A 22,400-nucleotide genomic window follows, 5' to 3' on the forward strand; every position below is an offset into this window, starting at 1 on the left:
GTTTGTGGCAGCTGCTGAAGACACTGGCTTTGGTCTACCCAATATTTAATTAGATGAACATTATCTTGCAAAAATATTACAGAAAGCACTTAAGCTCCATGAAACAAGTCCTTTAAAGCAGAGTTACTTTCGCAAGCAGTTCTGCATGCTTGCAATTTCCTGCACTGATGGTAAGGACATCCAGTTTGCAGTGTGGGGTAGCTTGCTTAGACATGGAGGAAGTGCACTCAGTCACAAGACATGTCAGGCATAAGCCCTTACTTCAGCTGAAGCTGTTTTTGGAAAACTTATTAACATTCTAGATCACCGATAGAAAATGTGATAAATAGCCCTAAGTTTCTTAAAGAAAAAATAAAAATCACTATTTTAGCGAAAAAAGCTTTGTCATGGATCTTTCTACTGCTTTTCTCCATTTTAAACCTTTGGTTTGTGAAATTGCTTGTAACAGTGCAAGTAAATAATAAACTAAGGGATTCTGCTGTGGGCTAGTAATTAAGTCACATTAATCCTCTCCTCAAAAAAGCTTATCCTAAAGTGTCAAAAATGTCAGTAATAGTGACAACTTTCTGTAATGTTTCCTGTCTTCTAGTATCTAAGGAAAAATGTTATTTCAGCTTCTTCATTGTGGGAACAGTACAGATTAACACCTTTTTTTGATCTTAAACAGTTCTGCAATATCTGCAGTGCAAAACGTCGAGGACCTGCCAGTGGATTGAGTGAGGCTTAAAACATGAGATGAATTTGACTGAGGACCACTAATTTAAAATGGCCGAATTGTTGTAATATAAGTTGTTTTCTGTCAAATATTGGCTTGCTTCTTCGAAGTTAGTACTTGCATGAATGTCAAATACCAACTATCAATAAAAGTTACTTTAGAATCATCCAACTCGTAGAGGAGAAAGCACTTGGAGAACTGCATGTAACTCCATCTAAATGCAGTAAGCAAGCAGTCTTGAGCGCAGGTTGCCTGTTTGTCTTTTATGCAATGACTGACCTTTTGCAGAATAGCTTTAGTGTTTGTTAAAGTTACAGCCTGGTTAAAATTTCTTTGCCTTTGTAATTGTACATTACCGTTCTAAATAAATCTGAGCTACATGTGTTGCTGTGCAGCAGAGGTAACCATGTATGAAATATCCTGTGATAAATAACTTGTTTCATAAATTCCAGACTGACTATGGTTATTTTCTTATTTGGCCTAATGTAGTGAAGCACACTTTGCAGCACACACTGACACAGCTCCTCCTCAGCATCTTTTTCTGTATATTTTGAGTTAAGTATTACATAGAAATAAATAGAATATACAGCACAAAAACAGGCCAATCCGTCTAAATAGTCCATACCGACGTCTGTGCTCCACTTAAACTTCCTCCCATCCTTTCTCATCTTAACTATATCAGCACAACCCTCTATTCCCTTATCTCTCATTTACTTACCTAACCTCTCCTTAAATGCTCCACTTATTTGCCTCGACTACTTATGGTAGCGAGTCCCACATTCTGACCGCTCTCTGGGTAAGGAAATTTCTTCCAAGTTCGCTTTTTGGTTCCTTGGTGACTATCTTATATTGATACCCTCTAGTTTTTCTTTGCCCCACAAGTGGAAAAACACCCTATGTGTCTACTCTAGCAAAAGCTTTCATAATTTTAAAGGTCTCTATTAAGTCACCCTTAGCCTTCTCTTTTCAAGAGACAAGAGACCCCGCTTGTTCATCTTTTCCTAATGGGTATAGCCTTGCATTTTTGGCATCATCCTTGTAAATATTTTTTGCAACCCCCCACCCCGCCCAGTGCCTCTATATTCTTTTCATAATATGGTGACCAGAACTGTGCACAATATTCCATGCACTCTAACCAAGGCTCAATATAAGTTTAGAGTATCTTCTCTATTCAATTCCATCCATTTAGAATTTAACCCTAGTGCTTGGTTTGTTTTATTGTGGCCATATTAACCCTGCACCACTTAAGGATTTGTACATTTGTGGTCCCAGATCTCTCTGCTTCTCTACCACATTTAGAATTTTACTTTCCAAGTAATATTTCCTTATTTTTCTTACCAAAATGTAATACCTCACACTTCTCTGTGCTAAAACTCTTTTGCCAGTCATGTGCCCATTCTGCAAGGTGACTAATATCTTCTTATAATTTGTTGTAGTCTTCCTCAATTTTAAGGATTTCCTCAATCTGTCTCATCTGCAAATTTGGAAATAGTTCTATTGATTCCAAAGGCTAAATCATTAAAATAAATTATGAACAGTGATCCCAGCACTGATCCTTGTGGAACCTCACTTTCTACCTTCTGCCATCTGAATAGCTATCCTTTCCCCCTATCTTCTGCTTTCTAGCTTTCCATTCTACTACTTGTCCCTTGTTTAGATGGCAAGACCGTGGTGCAGAATGATATCAACAGTGCAGGTTCAATCCCCGTACCAGCTCTTGTAGTTCATGGAGGCTTGTCTCCTTGCCTTGCCCCATGCTTGATGTGGAGTGGTGCCCCTCAAGCCATATGACCACTTGTCTATCTCTCTCTAACATAAAGAGATGCCTATGGTCCCTTGTTTACTATAGCTAATTATCTATTACCCCTGACTGCATGTTCTTATTCATTAGTCTATTATGTGGCGCCTTACCGAAGACCTTTTGGAAATCTAGGTATATTATTTCTACTGTATCACCCTTGTCTACATTTTGTTACATATTCAAAGAGTTCAGTGAGGTTGGTCAAGCAAAACTTTCCCTTTTGAAATTTATGCAGATGTAAGAGCTAAACCCTGGAAGCATTAATCAGGTGAGTACTTGGTGAGTTTTTTCTCTCTCTAAATGGGGACAGTAGTTTAAACTGATACCGTGGAGATATAATTATTGCATTAAATTTATAGCTTAACTGGTTAACCGCTTTATATAACTGCAGATAATTTGAGTGATATTTCTAAACTTAACTAGTTAAACAAAACACATGGAATGTTATTGCTCATGGAGTAGAAAGGGCAGTAGCAACGTGGGTACAAAATAGGCTGAAAAATAGGAAGCAGAGAGTAATGGGCAATGGATATTTTTCGGGCTGGAGGAAGTTTGTAGTGGAGTTCCCCAGGGGTCTATATTGGGACCCTTGATTTTCCTGATATAAATGATGTAGATCTTGGTGTGCAGGGGACAATTTCAAAGTTTGCGGAAAAAAGACGCTTGGGAGTGTTGTGAACTGCGAGGAGGATGGTGTGGAACTTCAAGAGGACATATGCAATTTAGTGGAGTGAGCATATAGGTGGCAGATGAAGTTCAATGCGGAGAAGTATGAGGTGATGCATTTTGGTAGGAAGAACATATGCACACATAAAATAAGGGGTGAAATTTTGATGGGGCTGCAGGAGCAGAAGGACATGGGTGTATATGTGCAAAGATCATTGAAGGTGGCAGGACAGGTGGAGGGAGCAGTTAATAAAGCACATTGTATCCTGGGCTTTATTAATAGGGGCACAGAGTACAAGAACAGGGAGGTTATGCTGAATTTATATAAGACACACAGACCTCAGCTGGAATATTATGTACAATCCTGGGCACCATATTATAGGAATGATGTGAACACATTGGAGAGAGTGCAGAAGAGGTTTACAAGAATGGCTCCAGGGATGAGAAACTTCAGCTATGAGGATAGATTGAAGAGGTTGGGACTGTTCTCCTTGGAGAGAAGAAGGCTGAGAGGAGATTTGATAGAGACATTCAAAATCATGAGGGGGCTGGACAGAGTAGATAGGGAGAAGCTGTTCCCACTTGTAAAAGGATCAAGAACTAGAGGGCACTGATTTAAAGTGATTTGCAAAAGAAGCAAGTGTGACATGAAAAAAACTTTTTCACACGACGAGTGGTACAGGTCTAGAATGCACTGCCTGGAAGTGTAGTGGAGGCAGGTTCAACCGAGGCATTTAAGGGGGCATTAGATGATTATTGGAGTGGAAACAATGTGCAAGGGTATGGGGAAAAGGCAGGGCAATGGCACTAAGTCATCATGCTCATTTGGAGAGCCGGTGCAGACATGATGGGCTGAATGGCTGCTTTCTGTGCTATTAACTTAGTGATTCTGAAAAAAGATGGCAGGGCAGCTATAGTATGTGAGAGCTGGTGGACACCTCTGTGATCCACAGCAACCGCTTCGAGGAACTTCACTTGAAAGTTGATGAGCTGGAGTATGAGCTTCGGGGAGGGGATAATTACCTGGACACTTTGTTCCAGGACGAAGTCACAAAAAAGGAATGAGACTGGACGGACAACCCGGCATTGACCTAAGCAAGGGAAACGACAACGGCAATCTCAGCCCTGTCGACCCTGCAAAGTCCTCTTTACTAACATCAGGGGGTTAGTGCCAAAATTGGGAGAGCTGTCTCACAGACTAGTCAAGCAGCAGCTTGACAGTCATCCTCATGGAATCATACTTTACAGATAATGTCCCAGACTCCACTATCACCATCCCTGGGTATGTCCTGTCACACTGGTAGGACAGACCGAGCAGAGGTGGCAGCACAGTGTTATGCAGTCGGGAGGGAGTTGCCCTGGGAATCTTCAACAACTCCGCACCCCGTGAAGTCTCATGGCATCAGGTCAAACGTGGGCAAGGAAACCTCCTGCTGATTACCATGTACCGCCCTCCCTCAGTGGATGAATCAGTGTTCCTGCATGTTAAGCACCATTTGGAGGAAGCACTGAGGGTGGCAAGGGCGCAGAAAGTACTCTGGGTGAGGGACTTCAATGACATAGCTGCTAGACTCGGTCTGCGGCAGGTGGTGAGAGAACCAACAAGGGGGAAAAACATACTTGACCTCATCCTCACCAACCTGCCTGTCGCAGTTGCATCTGTTCATGGCAGTATCGGTAGGAGTGACCACCGCACAGTCATTGTGGAGACGAAAGTCCTGGCTTCACATTGAGGATACTCTCCATCGTGTTGTGTGGCATTACCACCATGCTAAATGGGATAGATTTTGAACAGATCTAGCAACTCAAGACTGCATATCCGTGAAGCTGTAACACAGGACTACTCGGGTACCAAATAGCATAAGCAGCAAGTGATAGAGCTAAGCGATCCCACAACCAATGGATCAGATCTAAGCTCTGCAGTCTTGCCACATCCAGTTGTGAATGGTGGTGGACAATTAAACAACTCACTGGAAGAGGAGGCTCCACAAATATTCCCATTCTCAATGATGGAGGAGCCCAGCACATCAGCGCAAAAGATAAGGCTGAAGCATTCGCAACAATCTTCAGCCAGAAGGGCCGAATGGATGATCCATCTCGGCCTCCTCTGGAGGTCCCCAGCATCACAGATGCCACTCTTCAGCCAATTCGATTCACTCCATGTGATATCAAGAAATGGCTGAAAGCATTGGATACGGCAAGGTTATGGCTCTGACAATATTCTGGCAATAGTACTGAAGACTTGTGCTCCAAAACTTGCCACATTCACTCCCTCCACCAAGGACGCACAGTAGCAGCAGTGTGTACCATCTACAAGATGCACTGCAGGAATTCACCAAGGCTCCCTTTTATTTTATTCATTCACAGGCTGTGGGCTTCGCTGGCTGGGCCAGCATTTATTGCCCATCCCTACTTGCCCTTGAGAAGGCGGTAGTGAGCTGCCTTCTTGTACCGCTGTAGTCTATGTGCTGTAGGTACACCCATGGTGATGTTAGATAGGGAGTTCCAGGATTTTGCCCCAGCGACAGTGAAGGAGCAGTGATATATTTCCAAGTCAGGATGGTGAGTGACTTGGAGGGGAACTTCCAGGTGGTGGTGTTACCATCTATCTGTTGCCCTTGTCCTAAATGGCAGTGATTGTGGGTTTGGAAGGTGCTGTCTAAGGAGCCTTGGTGAATTCCTGCAGTGCATCTTGTAGATGGTACACACTTCTGCTACTGTATGTCAGTGGTGGAGGGAGTGAATGTTTGTGGATGTGGTGCCAATCAAGTGGGCTGCTTTGTCCTGGACGGTGTCAAGCTTCTTCAGTGTTGTGGGAGCTGCACCCATCCAGGCAAGTGGGGAGTATTCCATCACACTCCTGACTTGTGCCTTGTAGGTGGTGGACAGGCTTTGGGGAGTCAGGAGGTGAGTTACTCATTGCATGATTCCTAGCCTCTGACCTGCTCTTGTAGCCACAGTATTTATATGGCTAGTCCAGTTCAGTTTCTGGTCAATGGTAACCCCCAGGATGTGATAGTGGGGGATTCAGTGATGATAATGCCATTGAACATCAAGGGGAGATGGTTGGATTCTCTCTTGTTGGAGATGGTCATTGCCTGACACTTGTGTGGTACGAATATTAATTGCTACTTGTCAGCCCAAGCCTGGATATTGTTCAGGTCTTGCTGCATTTGGAACTGGACTGCTTCAGTATCTGAGGAGTTACGAATGGTGCTGAAGATTGTGCAATCATCAGCGAAAATCTCTGCTTCTGACCTTATGATGGAAGGAAGGTCATTGATGAAGCAGCTGAAGATGGTTGAGCCTAGGACACTACCCTGAGGAACTTCTGCAGTGATGTCCTGACCTCCAACAACCACAACCAATATGAATCCAATCAGCAGAGAGCTTTTCCCCTGATTCCCATTGACTCCAGTTTTGCTAGGGGTCCTTGATGCCACACTGGGTCAAATGCTGCCTTGATGTCAAGGGCAGTCACTCTCACCTCACCTGGAGTTCAGCTCTTTTGTCCATGTTTGAACCAAAGCTGTAATGAGGTCAGGAGCTGATCTGGTGGAACCTAAATGAGCACCAGTGAGCAGGTTATTGCTAAGCATCTGCCGCTTGATAGCACTGTTGATGACCCTTTGCATTACTTTATTGATGATGGAGAGTAGACTGATGGGGCGGTAATTGGCCGGGTTGGATTTGTCCTGCTTTTTGTGCACAGGACATTCCTGGGCAATTTTCCACATAGCCGGGCAGATGCCAGTGTTGTAGCTGTACTGGAACAACTTGGCTAGGGTTACTAGACAGCATCTTTCAAACCCACGACCACTACCACCTAGAAGGACAAAGGCAGCAGATAGATGGGAACACCACCACCTGGAGTTTCCCCTCCAAGTCACTCACCATCCTGACTTGGAAATATATCACTGTTCCTTCACTGCCGCTGGGTCAAAATCCTGGAACTCCTTTCCTAACAGCACTGTGGGTGTACCTACACCACATGGACTGCAGGGGTTCAAGAAGGCAGCTCACCCTACCTTCTCAAAGGCAACTAAGGATGGGAAATAAATACTGGCCCAGTCAGCAAAGCCCACATCCCGTGAATGAATAACATTTGGTCTGTGATCAGGGACAGGAGGCTGTGACTGCGAGTTCAGCAGGTATGGGGACCCTGAAGGCAGCACTGGGGGAGCCTGAGCCTTGCAATTGTCCTTCAGGTTCTTGCTTGTGTGGATGAGAGCGTGGGCTGCAAGGTGGATGAATGAACTGACCACAACACCGTGGTGCAGGGAGCAATTCAAGTGCAGGGAGCAAATAGGAATGTTGTGGCAGGAGGGGATACTAGGATCAGGGTGAGACACAGTTCCCTGCAGCTGAACACATATGTCCAGACGCCTGCGTTGCCTGCTTGGTGCCAGGGTTTAGGACATCTGCTCGGGGCTGGAGCGGAGCTTGCAATGGGGCAGGAAGGGATGGGGGAAAGGTTGGAGTTATCCTGGTCCAAATGGGTAGCAACAACATTGATAGGACCAGAAAAGATATGCTGCTTGGACTTTATGAGCAGCTAGGGGCTAAGTTAGAAAGCAGAACCATAAAGGTAATAATCTCTGAATTACTATCTGAGCCATAGACAAATTGGCATTGGGTAAATAAGATTAGAGAGTGGCTTAAAGATTGGTGTGGGAGAAATAGGTTTCAATTCAATTCAATACACCAGCACTGGGAAAACTGGGAGCTGTACCTATGGGACATTCTTAGCCTGAATCATGCAGGGACCAGTGTTCTAGCGAGTTGTATAACTAAGGTGGTTGAGAGGGCTTTAAATTAAATAATAGTTGGGAGTGATCACGGGGGAGATGTGGTAAATTGAGGAGAAAGGATAAGGCAATAGACCTGGATTGCGATGTGGGTAATAATGACCAGAGTGTGGCAGGAAGGGACAGAGCATATAATCTTAACAGTGCACCAGCAGATAAGGCACGAGTTCACAAGAATGGTAAAAAGGCTCTCTATCTGAATGCATATAGAATTCGTAACAAAACAGATAAACATCTGGAAAATGGGATTAGAATAGTTAGGTACTTGTTTGACCAGTGCAGACTTGATGGGCCGAAGGGCCTTTTTCTGTACTGTAGACCTCTATGACTCTATGAATTGATAGCGCAAATAGAAATAAATATGCATGACCTGAAAGCCATTTCAGAGAAGTGGTTGCAAGGTGACCAAGGTTGGGACCCAAATATTCAAGACTATTTGATATTTCGGGGAAACTAGGAAAAGGTAGTGGGGTAGCTCTGTTAAATAAGGATGACATTAGTACAGGAGTGAGATATGACCTTTGTTCAGAAGATCAAGGTTTAAAATCAGTTTGGGTAGTGGTAAGAAATAGCAAAGCAAAGAAGCTACTTGTGGGAGTACTTTATATGCCCCCTAACAGTAGCTACACTGAAGGACAGAGTATATGGGAAGAAATAATAAGGGCTTGTGAGAAAGGTACTGCAATAATCATGGGTGATTTTAATCTTCATTCAGATTAGATGACTCAGATAGGCAAAGGTGGCCTGGAAGATGAGTTTATAGTGTGTATTCGGGACAATTTCTTAAGAGCAGTACCTTCTAGTGCCAACCAGGGAGCAGGCTATTTTCAACCTGGAAATGTGCAATGAGACAGAATTACTTAATAACCTCATTGTAAAGGAGCCTCTAGGTAACAGTGGTCATAGAATGATAGAATTTCACTTCAATTTGAGGGTCAGAAGTGTGGATCTAAGACTTGTAATTGCCTTTATTTAAATTAATAAGACAGAGTTGGCAAAAGTGAACCGGGAAAATAGGTTATAAGGTAGGACAGTAGAGAAGAAGTGTCAGACTTTTAAGGAGATATTTCATAATTCTCAGCAAAGATATATTCCAATGAGAAAGAAAGACTCTATGAGAGGATGCACCATCTGTGGCTAACTAAGCAAGTTAAGGATAGTATCAAATTGAGAGAAAAAGTATATAATACTGAGAAGATCAGTGGTAGACCAGAAGATTGGACAGATTTTGGAATCCAAATGCACTCCATCTTCTAGCTCCCCTGCTTGTTACATCCTCAAAGAACTTTAATAAATTTGTCAAACGTGGTTTCGCTTTCATAAAACCATGCCGATTGTATTATAATTTTCTATATGTCTTGCTACTACTTCCTTAATAGTAGATTCCAGCACTTTCCCAATGTCAGATGTTAGCAAAGAACAACTGGGGTAAAAAGCAGGTGAAATTAGAGTCTGAGAGAAAGCTAGCTAAAAATATAAAACAGATAGAGTTTTTACAAGTATTTAAAAAGGAAAAGAATAACTAAAATGGGTGTTGGTTCCTTAGAGGGTGAGATTGGGAAATTAATGATGGGAAACAAGTAAATGGCAGAAGCTTTGAACAGCTACATACAAACATAAGAAATAGGAGCAGGAGTAGGCCATTCAGCCCATTCTGCCATTCAATGAGCTCATGGCTGATCATCTACTCCAAAACCATTTTCCTGCACTATCCCCGTATCCCTTGATGTTTTTAATATGTAAAAATATATTAATCTCAGTCTTAAACTTACTGAATGACTGAGCCTCCACAGCCCCCGGGGCAGAGAATTCCAAAGATTCACCACCCTCTGAGTGAAGAAATTCCTCCTCATCTCAGCACTAAATGGCCTGCCCTAATTCTGAGACTGTGTACCTGGTTCTAGATCCCCCAGCCACGGAAAACATTCTGCATCTACCCTGTCAAACCCTGTAAGAATATCGTATGTTTGAATGAGATCACCTCCCATTCTTCCAAACTCCAGAAAATAAATTTAATCTTTCCTCCTAGGACAATCCTCCATCCCAGGAACCAATTTAGTGAACCTTTGTTGCACTCCCTCTATGGCAAGTAGATCTTTCCTTAGGTGAAGTACTTTGTTCTATCTTCATTGTAGAAGACACAAAAAAAGCATCATAAGAATACTTGAAATTCATGGAGTAAAAGGAAGGAAGGAACTTCAAACAACTGCAATCATTAGGGCAAAGATACTAGGCAAACTATCAGAACTAAAGGCTGACCCCTGGACCTGATGATATGCATCTTAGGGTCTTAAAAGAAGTGGCTGCAGAGATAGTGGATGTATCGATTGTGATTTTCCAAAATTCCATAGATTGTGGGAAGGTCCCAGCAGATTGGAAAATTGGAAATGTAGTGCACCTATTCAAGCAAGGAGGAAGACAGAAAGCAGGAAACTATAGGCCAATTTAGTCTTAACATCTGACATTGGGAAAGTGATGGAATCTACTATTAAGGAAGTAGTAGCAAGACATATAGAAAATTATAATACAATCAGCAGAGTCAACATGGTTTTATGAAAGCGAAACCACGTTTGACAAATTTATTAGAGTTCTTTGAGGATGTAACAAGCAGGGGAGCTAGAAGATGGAATGCATTTGGATTCCAAAAGCCATTTGATAAGGTGTCACCTAAAAGTTTACTGCACAAGTTAAAAACTTGTGGTGTTGGAGGTAATTTGTTAACAGGATAGAGGATTGACTGACTAACAGAAAACAGTCAGGATAACTGGGTCACTTTTAAGTTGGCAAACTGTACCTAGTGGGTACCACGGGGATCAGTTCTGGGGCCTCAACTATTTACAAAATTTATCAATGACTTGGATGAAATGACTGAGTTCATTTCAGCCAGATTTGCTGACAATATATAGGCGAGAAAGCAAGTTGTGTGGATGCCTGCAAAGGAATATAGATAAGTTTAGTGAGTGAGCAAAAATGTGGCAAGATGGAGTATGTCATGGGGAAATTCGTAATTGTCCAATTTGGTGGGAAGAATAGAATGCAGAATATTATTTAAATAGAGATTACAGAATGCTGTGGTATGAAGGGATTTAGGTGTCCTCAGAGACTGATAACTTGCAAAGAGAAAAGACAGAAATCCCTACAATGCCAGCAGAAAGAAAACTGCACTTTAAAAAACTTTTTACTTTAAACGAACTAAACTCAACATAACTAATTAAGTAATGTTTGAATTGATACAGCAAAGATATGCCTCACTCATATTACTTCCTGCACAAGTTCATTCACCAGCAGCTATACTCCTTCTGAAGTTCCCTGGACATGGTTACCATCGACAAGGCACACATCTACAAGCCTCTTCTCACTCATATCTTGACAGTTTTGATGGCACAGAATCTCCAGAGACTCCCTTTTCCAACCTCTTTAAATACTCTAATGGGCTCTGACAACACCGAGCAGTAATGGGTGTGGTCCAATCCACAATTCCTTGCCCATCCTGTCTTCTGCTATCTGCTCTTTCCAACTATGTAACACACACAGAAACGGTGCTCTATTCTCAGAAAACCACTTCAACACCAGGATCAGTTCAAAGAATGCCAAACACAAAACTTCCATTTAGAGGAAATCCTGCTTTTTTGCTCTTTACGTGAATTCTAATTTGTGTTCTGAACTGCCAAATAGAAAACAACAGGCTGATCCAGCTGCACTGCAATTAGTTTTCCATTTACCCTTTGCTTCCTAGCTGTTCATCCCTTGGCAGCACCAGATGAGATGGGCAATCCTTGGAACCTAATGATGTCATAACCAGGAAACCAATTAACCCTCTTTCAAAATGCCCCAGTCTATTTTTGCCTTAAAAATAAAATAATGCTTTCCAAAGCACATGGGTCATCACATCAGTTATAAGAAGTTGGTATGCAGGTACAGTAAGTAATTAGGAAGGCAAGTGGAAAGTTATCCTTTATTGAAAGAGGAGGAAGAAGTATAAAAGTAAAGAAGTCCTGCTGTAACTGTATTGGGCATTGGTGAGATTGCACCTGGAGTACTGTGTACAGTCTTGATCTCTTGTTTTTTAAGGAGGATATACTTGCATTGGAGGCAGTTTATAGAAGGTTTCACTAGGTTGATAAAACCTTACAGTATATATGCACTCTGTTTAATGCCTGTGGCTCTTTAAACAGGAGCTGAATGTGCATGAAATCTGCATTGACTGAAACACCATCTGGTTACACTCAACTTCCTGACAACTTCCTACACCATTAGTATTGGTGAGCCAGGGAAATAGTAATTGAAAGAGCTAGAACAGCATCAAAATTTAATTGTGATAAACAGGGTGGCACAGACAGATTTTTTAGTGGGATAATAAGAGACCTGAGGAGTACATATGACAGCTTGGTGAACTGGGCAGACACATGGCAGATGACATTTGATGAAGAGAAGTGTGAAGTGATATATTTTGGAAGTAAGATTGAGGAGAGACAATATAACTAAGTGGTACAATTTTAAAGGGGTGCGTGAACAGCAGCACTTGGGAGTTCACATAAATACTTGAAGATGACAAGAAAGGTTGGTAAGGCTGTTAAAGCATATTTGGCTTTATAAATAGAGACCTGGGGAGAGGTGGATTTTGGTGTGTTTGGTGGGTGGTTAAATCCACTAAATGTGACAAAAAGGTTAAGATGACAGCATCATCACATCAACACCAACTTCTTCCAGCTTTCACCTAGGGGGGTTCTGAGGTGAGAGGTAAGACACTTAAACATATGAACATACAAGTTAGGAGCAGGAGTAAGCTATTCGGCCCCTTGCGCCTGCTCCAACATTTGATAAGATCATGGCTGATCGGATTGTGGCCTCTACTTTCCTGCCTGGGTATAACCTTTGACTTACGTTATCCTTTAACCCTGCAATCTGACTTTCCAAGCCAGTGCATGTTTCTGCACTGTTTCCACATCTCGTGGGGTTGGAGGAGGCAAGTGCACTGTGGGAAATCATTGCTGAATGAAATTGATCTGAAAATCACATTTTAAAGGCTGAAATCAGCAAGCTTGTGGTTAGCCACAGTGAAAGGCTAGTGCTGACAGGAGTAGTTCTTTCAGCCTGAATTCACTATTTCCTTTGGGAATTGCAACTTGTGCAATAACTTTCAAGTGCCTTAGAGTCTTCTGAGCTGAATCTCAACATCTTGCCTGTGATACTTCCCTGCAACATGTAATCTACCTATGCAGCAGTAGCTTGGATCTGAAGAGGAACAGCAGCTTGATGCATCTCAGCAGCCACATGGACCACAACGGTTCAAGAAGGCAGCTCACCGCCACATACTCAAGGGCAATTAAGGATGGGCAATAAATGCTGGACCAGCCAGCGACATCCACATCCCATGAATAAAGAAAAAAATAGCCTCCTCCACAGCCACATGCACCTTCACAGGACAAAGAGGATGGACATACAGTTGTAACTTGAAGGAGGCAATAGATGTCTGCAACTACCTGCTTCAAGAGCCTGAGCCTTTCAGAGGCCATGTTGTTCAGACACGTCAAAGAAGCTGACCCTTGGCCTATGGACCCTGTGCTTGGCCTCCACCCAAGAGGAGCAGGTGGCCATGTATTGTCCACAGCTGTCAAGGTCACTACAGCCTTCAAATTCTTTATATCTGTCTCTTTCTGAGGATCTGCTGGTGACAACTGCAGGATTTCACAATCCGCTGTGCACAACTGCATCACCTAGGTCACAGATGCCTTGTTTGCCATTGCCCCCACTAGATTGAGTTTGACATTGATAAAGCCCAGAGGGTGTCAGCTTAGCTTCACTCACAGGATTTCCACAGGCTCAGTGGTGGGGGGTTGGTGGCGTTGATTGCACCCATGTGGAAATCAAGGCCCATCAGGACAATTAAATGTCTCCATGAATCACGAGAGCTTGCACTCCTTTAAAGTACAGCTGGTCTGCGATCACTGCAAGATCATCATGCATGTCTGTGCCAGGTATCCAGGGAGCCACCATAGCTCTTTAATCCTTTGGCAGTCTCATATACCATATGTGTTCTGTACACCAAAAAGCCTCAGCTGTTGACACCCCCCTCTCTCCATCAATGGCCAGTATTTGTGCCACCCTGCTAATCTTAACAGCATCTTCCTCCATCACAGTCAGGGTGCTCATAGCTGTAGGTCCACTCTCCTAGTTCTTTGCCTCTCATCCTCGAGCTAGAGGACATCTCTTCTGGCCCTGACTGTCTTCATCATGACCTCTAGGGACTAATTTGGGAAATAGGGTGGGTGGAAACCTTCCCATGTCTTGCTTCCATCCTGCAGCAGTTTCTTCCTATCCACTGGGACATTCACTGCTGCACTCACTGCTGCCATTATGAACTCTTCTGGGGTCCCTTTACATCCTTTGTTGCATGTTTGGGTATTTCACCCCACCTGCTCGACTGTCAGGAAGTGGGATGATAATGCCGTCACTCAGTGCAAGAGCCTCAGCAAAGCCCACAAATTGATCAAACAGGTTCCCAACTTGGAAAGGGGTCATCAACAGTGCTATCAAGCAGCACTTGCTTAGCAATAACCTACTCACTGATACCCAGTTTGGGTTCCGCCAGTCAGCTCCTGACCTCATTACAGCCTTGGTTCAAACATGGACAAAAGAGCTGAACTCCTGAGGTGAGGTGAGAGTGACTGCCCTTGACATCAAGGCCACATTTGACCGAGTGTGGCATCAAGGAGCCCTAGCAAAACTGGAGTCAATGGGAATCAGGGGGAAAACTGGTTGGAGTCATACCTAGCACAAAGGAAGATGGTTGTGGTTGTTGGAGATCAGTCATCTCAGCTACAGGATATCACTGCAGGAGTTCCTTAGGGTAGTGTCCTCGGCCCAACCGCCTTCAGCTTCTTCCATCATAAGGTCAGAAGTGGGGATGTTCGCTGATGATTGCACAATGTTCAGCACCATTTGCAACTCCTCAGATACTGAAGCAGTCCATGTACAAATGCTGCAAGACCTGGACAATATCCAGGCTTGGGCTGACAAAGGTCAAGTAACATTCACGCCACACAAGTGCCAGGCAATGACCGTCTCCAACAAGAGAGAATCCAACCATCGCCCCTTGACATTCAATGGCATTACCATCACTGAATCCCCCACAATCAATATGCTGGGGGTCACCATTGACCAGAAACTGAACTGGACTAGCCATATAAATACAGTGGCTATGGGAGCAGGTCAGAGGTTAGCAATCACGCAATGAATAACTCACCTCCTAACTTCCCAAAGCCTGTCCACCATCTACAAGGCACAAGTCAGGAGTGTGATGGAATACTCCCCAGTTCCCTGCATGAGTGCAGCTCCCACAACACTGAAGAAGTTGGACATTGTCCAGGACAAAGCAGTCCACTTGATTGGCACCACATCCACAAACAGTCACACCCTCCACCACCGACACACAGTAGCAGCAGTGTGTACCATCTACAAGATGCACTGCAGGAATTCACCAAGGTTCCTTAGACAGCAACTTCCAAACCCACGACCATTACCATCTAGAAGGACAAGGGCAGCAGATAGATGGGAACACCATCACCTGGAATTTCCCCTCCAAGTCACTCACCATCTTGACTTGGAAATATATTGCTGTTCCTTCACTGTTGCCTCGGTCAAAATCCTGGAACTCCCTCCCTAACAGCACTGTGGGTGTACCAATGCCATATGGACTGCAGTGGTTCAAGAAGGCAGCTCACCGTCACCTTCTCAAGGACAAGTAGGGATGGGCAATAAATGCTGGCCCAACCAGCGAAGCCCACATCCCGTGCATGAATAAAAAAAATGTCCAACTATTTTGGCAGGGACAAATTCCAGTAAATTCCATCCAGGGAGCACGAAAGCAAGTGATTCATGCCACACCTTTATAAATCACTGTCTAATACTGCTTTAAAAACATAATTTTGATGACAGTAAGAACTTCCAGGGTAATGTGGAATTTACAGCAAAAGAAAACTAATGCACCTAAACTGAGTTTCATTAGTACCACAATTGTTATTTAAGAGGGGTCAGGATTCAAATACTATTAAATACCTACACCCGTTCAATTCCATTCCTCTTACAGATGCACAAATGAAGATTTCTGTCTCAAAATTCTGTGGCCATAGCAAATATAATGTTGCTGGTGGATACTTATCTCAACTGTAGAAGTACTGCAGAAGTATTCTATTGGGAACCATTCCATGGATCAGGCTTCCTTTTAATTAGGTATTAATGTTCTCTTCATAGTTCGATAAATAAGATTTAAGTAAAAGTAACCTGGATGTTTTTAGTGTTTGGTAGATTGTTAAATCTCCTCTTGTGTGTTCTCTACTTATCCTCAATTTTACTACTACAACAATAACTTGCATTTATATGTTGCCTTTAATAGAGTAAGACATTCCAAGGCAAATTACAGGAGCGTTATGAAACAAAATTTTACAATGAGCCACATTAGGAGATATGATCAAATGCTTAGTCCAAGGGATAGAATTTAAACAGCATGAGTCGGGAAAGAGTGTCCTGCAGTCAGCATCATGGTGAAGCAGTCTGGGAAGAGTGACCTGCAGTCAGCATCGCAGTGAAGCAGTCTGGGAAGAGTGTCCTGCAGTCAGTTCTTGTTGAAAATAACAAGAACAACATTACAAGACAGCGCGAGAGAGCGGTGGAGAGTTCAGAACCAGCGTGAGTGCAGGGAAGCTTCAAAATGTGATGTCAGCACAAAGGTGAGAGCTGATTGGTGAGTAGTGGGTAAGTGTTTTTCTCCAGTTTTTCTCCAGTTTAAAATAGATTAAGCCAAGGAAAGGTAAGAGTTCTAGTTTTTATTTAAAATACATAAATAATTAAAGTTTTTTTACTGTATTTACCTTAAAGTAAAGGGTTTTTTATCAAATAGAGGCGTGGCAGGGCAGCTCAGTCCTGTGTTATGTACCGCCTGCAACATGTGGGAAGTCCTAGATGTTCCTTGTGCTCTGACCGACCACGTGTGCAGGAAATGCCACCAGCTGCAGCAACTTGAGCTCTGAGTTTCGGAGCTTCAGCGGCAGCTGGAGGCACTGAGGTGCATCTGCAAGGCTGAGAGTTCTGTGGATAGCACATTTTTAGACGTGGTCACCCCACAGCTTATGGAAGTGCAGACAGGGAGGGTATGAGTGACCATCAGTCAGAAGAAAGGCGTCAGGCAGGTAGTCAGGAAATCCCCAGGGTGCATCTCGCTCAAGAACCATTTTTCTATGTTGGAAAATGGCGAAAGTGACGGTTCCTCTGGGGAGTGCAGCCACACTCATGGCACTGTGAGTGGCTCAGCTGCACAGGGGAGGAGGAAAAAGAGGGGAAGAGCAATAGCGGTAGGAGACGCGATAGTAAGGGGAACAGACAGGCATTTTTGCGGCCGTAGACGTGACTCCCTGGTGCCAGGGTTAAGGAAATCACTGAACAGCTGAAGGGCATTCTAAAAGGGGAGGCCAAACAGACAGAGATCGTAGTACATATTCGTACCAATGATGTAGGTAGAAAGAGGGATGAGGTCCTGCCTGTAGAATTTAGGAAGCTAGGAAGCAGATTAAAAAACAGGACCTCAAAGGTAGTAATCCCTGGATTACTTCCGGTGCCAAGTGCTAGTGAGTATAGAAATAGAAGGTTAGTCCAGAGGAATGCGTGGCTGGAGAGATGGTGCAGGAGAGAGGATTTTAGATTTCTGGGACATTGGGACCATTTCTGGGGGCGGTGGGACCTGTACAAGACGGACGGGTTGCACCTGAACGGGAATGGGACCAACATCCTTGCGGGGAGGTTTGCTAGTGCTGTTGGGGAGGGTTTAAACTAACTTAGCAGGGGGATGGGATCCTGAGAAGAGGTTCAGCAGGGGGAGATGCACAGCCAAAATTAGAAGAGAGAGCAAGTGAATCTGGAAGGCATAGAAATTATAAGCCAGTTAAGGCACAAGGAAGGTTAGCAAGGTTGGATGGTATTTATTTCAATACAAGGAGTCTGACAAATAAGGCAGATGAGTTGAGGGCACAATCTAACACATGGGAGTATGATGTCATTGCTGTCACAGAGACATGGTTGAGAGAGGGGCAGGATTGGCAGCTCAATATTCCAGGATATAGGGTCTTCAGGTGAGACAGGGAAGGAGGTAAAGGGGTATCGCAATATTGATCAAGGAATCAATTACAGCAGTAAGGAGGGATGACATCTTAGAAGGCTCCTCAAATGAAGCCATATGGGTAGAACTCAAAAACAAAAAAGGAGCAATCATATTGCTGGGAGTGTACTATAGGCCCCCAATCAGTCAGAGAGAAATAGAAGAACAGGTGTGCAGGTAAATTTCAGAGAAGTGTAAAACTAATAACAATAAAAATAATAATAATAGTGGGGGATTTCAACTTCCCCAACATTAGCTAGGTTAGTCATAGTGTGGTAGGTTTAAAGGGAGTGGAATTCTTAAAATGCATCCAGGAGAGCTTTTTATGCCAGTACGTAGAAGGTCCTACAAAAGAGGGGGCGGTCCTGGACTTAATTTTAGGGAATGAAGCTGGGTAAGTGGTAGAGGTATAAGTGGGAGAGCATTTTGCAGATAGTGATCATAACTCCATTAGGTTCAAGGTTGTTATGGAAAAGGACAAGGAAGGGCCAGAAATCAGAGTTCTAAATTGGGAGAAGGCCGATTTTAATAAGATCAGATATGATTTGACCAGAGTGGACTGGGAGCAGCTACTTTTAGGTAAATCTGCGTCAGAGCATTGGGACTCATTCAAGAAGGAAATAGGGAGAGTACAGGGCCAACTTTTCCAGTAAAGATAAAGGGTGGGACCAACAAATGCAGGGAACTCTGGATGTCAAGTGATATACAGGATTGGATAAAGAGAAAAAGGGAGGCTTATGGCAGACACTGAGGGCTCAAAACTGTGGAAGCCCTAGAGGAGTTTAGAATGTGTAGGGGGGTACTTAAAAAGGAAATTAAGAGAGCAAAAAGGGGGCACGAAAAAACATTGGCAGGTAAAATAAAGGAAAATCCAAAGTTAATTTACCAGTACATTAAGAGTAAGAGGATAACTTGGGAAAGAGTAGCACCCATTAAGGACCATAGTGGTAATGTGTGTGTGGTGCTGGAAGACGTGGGTAGGGTTCGAAATGAATATTTTGTGTCGGTGTTTAGAAGTGAGAGGGACAACGTGGGTATGGAAATTAGGCAGAAGGAATGTGATATAATTAAAGAAATTAGCATTGAAAGGGAGGAGGTTCTAAGTGGTCTGGCAGGCTTAAAAGTAGATAAATCTCCTGGTCCAGATGAAATGTATCCCAGACTGTTGAGTGAGGCAATGGAGGAGATAGCAGGGGCGCTGGCAATAATTTTCAATACCTCTCTGGCCACAGGAGAAGTGCCAGATGACTGGGGGACAGCCAATGTGGTACCGTTATTCAAGAAGGGAGGAAGGGATAAACCAGGGAACTACAGTCCAGTCTGTCTAACCTCAGTGGTGGGGAAACTAGTGGAAGCAATTCTGAGGGACAGAATTAATCTACACTTGGAGAGGCAGGGATTAGTCAAGGACAGTCAGCATGGTTTTTTTAAGGAGAGTTCATGTCTGACCAATTTGATTGAATTTTTCGAAGAGGCGACCAGGTGTGTAGATGAGGGCAATGCATTTGACGTAGTCTACTTGGACTTTAGCAAGGCTTTTGATAAGGTCCCGCATGGGAGACTGATAATGAAGGTAAGAGCCCATGGGATCCAAGGCAATTTGGCAAATTGGATCCAGAATTGGCTGAGTGGCAAGAAGCAGAGGGTGATGGTTGAGGGTTAATTTTGTGACTGGGTGCCTGTGTCCAGTGGGGTTCCACAAGGATCAGTGTTGGGTCCCTTGTTGTTTGTGGTATATATAAATGATTTAGACTTGAATGTAGGAGGGTTGATCAGTAAGTTCGCGGATGACATGAGAATTAGTGGGATGGTAAATAGTGAGGAGGATAACCTTAGGTTACAGGAGGATATAGACGGGCTGGTCAGATGGGTTGATCAGTGGCAAATGGAATTTAATCCAGATAAGTGTGAGGTGATGCACTTGGGCAGGGCAAACAAGGCACGGGAATACATGATGAATGGTAGAACCCTGGGAAGTACCGAGGATCAGTGGAACCTTGGTGTGCATGCCCACCGGTCCCCTAAGGTAGCGGGACAGGTAGATAAGGTGGTTAAAAAGGCATATGGGAAACTTGCCTTTATTAGCCGAGGCATTGAATATAAGAGCAGGGAGGTTATGCTAGAACTGTATGAAACGTTGGTTGGGACACAGCTAGAGTATTGTGTGCAGTTCTGGAATCCACATTATAGGAAGGATGTGATTGCACTAGAGAGAGTACAAAGGAGATTTACCAGGATGTTGCCTGGGCTGGAGAGTTTTAGTTATGAAGAGAGATTGGATAGACTGGGGTTATTTTCCCTGGAGCAGAGGAGATTGAAGGGGGACATGATTGAGATGTATAAAATTATGAGGGGCATAGATAGGGTAGACAGGAGGGAACTTTTCCCCTTGGTGGAGGGATCAATAACCAAGGGGCATAGATTTAAGGTAAGGGGCAGGAGGTTTAGAGGGGATGTGAGGAAGAATGTTTTCACCCAGAAGGTGGTGGGAGTCTGGAACTCGCTGCCTGAAAGGATGATAGAGGCAGAAACCCTCATAACATTTAAGAAGTATTTGGAGGTGCATTTGCGATGCCATGGCACACAAGGCCATGGGCCTAGTGCTGGAAAATGGGAGTAGAATAGTTAGGTACTTGTTTGACTGGCGCAGACTCGATGGGCCAAAGGCCCTTTTTCTGTGCTGTAGACCTCTAAGACTCTATGACTCTATCTTAACGAAAGGGAGAGAGGTAGAAAAGTTTAGGCAAGGAATTCCAGAGCTTCGGGTCCAGGCAGCTGAAGGCACAGCCATCAGTGGTGGAGTGATTAAAATCAGGAATGCTCAAGAGACCAGAATTGGAGGACCATGGAGATCTCAAAGGATTTTAGACCTCAAGGGTCTTACAGAGATAGGGTGGAACAAGACTATGCAGGGATGAGAATTTTAAAATTGAGGTGCATTTTGATGTGTATAAAGAAGATTACCTTATGTGAACAGAATTCAGTGTGCATTTCCATTCAGCATCTTTTGACAAACATTTGCTTCTGAAGACCTCACAGAAAGAGATAAAACATATTCTGTTGAACAAAGTGAGTCTTTTCAGACAAGACACCAGCCATATTATTTCCATCAATCCCTTGGAGTGGTTCCCAAAAAGGCAGACAGAAAAACTATTTACTACCAGCAAATAAAGCCTTAGCTAAATCATTTGCATAACCTATCATTACAAAAGAAAACTTCAGTTTTGTTGCCATGCTATTTAACGTAATAACTTTGTGATTGTACATTCCATTGATTAAGGTTATGTTGTGTTGTGTAATTTTGGGCACTAGGATCTTATCAATTTCATCTCTAGAAATTGAGTTTTTTGCTATGCTTATGACCATTTTGATAACTTTGTCATAATATGCTGCATATTGTAGAAAGTTATCTTTGTTTAGAGAACACAATGTGCTACATCAAGTCCTTGTCGTTCCTCAAGAAAGGTGTTGGATAATTGACAAGTCTGATCAGTGCTGAGGCATATTTTTAAGAATGTACTGGTTATAATCTTGCATATAGGGTAAAGGAAGAGCCCCAACGTTACAATATAAATTTAGAGTAATTAACTTTAGAAATAAGTAATTATTCTTTGTAAGATTGGTAACTGGTATGAAGACATCGAATCCCTGGTGCTCACTAAAAGGAGAAGACCAATATGATTATATTGTCATGTAAAGGGTAGTATTAGCACAGCTTTCAAATGTGCATGAAATCTAGTAAACTAGGGATTGATTATATTATAGATACAAACAAAAGTAATGGGCAGTCAAAAGAAGGATGACTAATCAGAACATCATTGTAACTATAGGTCATTAAATGCGCCCACAATAAAAGATAGAATAATTTTGCTTTAAGATGAGGGTGGAAGTTTTTATATAATGAACAATATCAGATTTTCAGCAATGGCAAAAATGAAAGATATATAGTTACAAAAGGTCAGATTCTCTTAAAACAGACAAAATATTGGTTCCAGGCAAATTGCACCCATGAATCTCAAGAGACGGGGATTGAAATTAGTGAAATTTTAACTTGCAAAGGATTCTGCTGATCAGATTGGAAAGAGAGAGATATTTCAAGATTCAGAAGTGTCTCAACATAATTCTGGTATTTTAAAATGGGTCATTGGGACAGACTTGGAAGCCTTAATAAAATTATTATCATGCTGAGAAAATCTTTGCAATTACCTTGAAATCTAGTGGGTAAGTATTACTGATGTTTAACTTGTTAAATATTAATAA

General features: G+C 43.0%; 1 protein-coding gene across 2 annotated transcripts in view; it reads left to right on the forward strand.

The window, feature by feature from the left end:
- Positions 1–1,166, forward strand: part of vps41 (VPS41 subunit of HOPS complex) — a 256,233-nt gene extending 255,067 nt beyond the window's left edge. For both annotated transcript variants that reach the window (XR_013576374.1, XM_078540140.1), the window contains one exon: positions 668–1,166. Coding sequence is in view for 1 of the 2 variants with exons in the window: in XM_078540140.1 (XP_078396266.1) it covers positions 668–727 (60 nt within the window). In the remaining variant the exon portion in view is untranslated. The remainder of the gene's footprint in view (positions 1–667) is intronic.
- Positions 1,167–22,400: the final 21,234 nt, after the last annotated feature.

Source organism: Cetorhinus maximus, chromosome 4 (assembly GCF_964194155.1).
Source record: "Cetorhinus maximus chromosome 4, sCetMax3.hap1.1, whole genome shotgun sequence".
In the NCBI taxonomy this organism is placed as follows: Eukaryota; Metazoa; Chordata; class Chondrichthyes; order Lamniformes; family Cetorhinidae; genus Cetorhinus; species Cetorhinus maximus.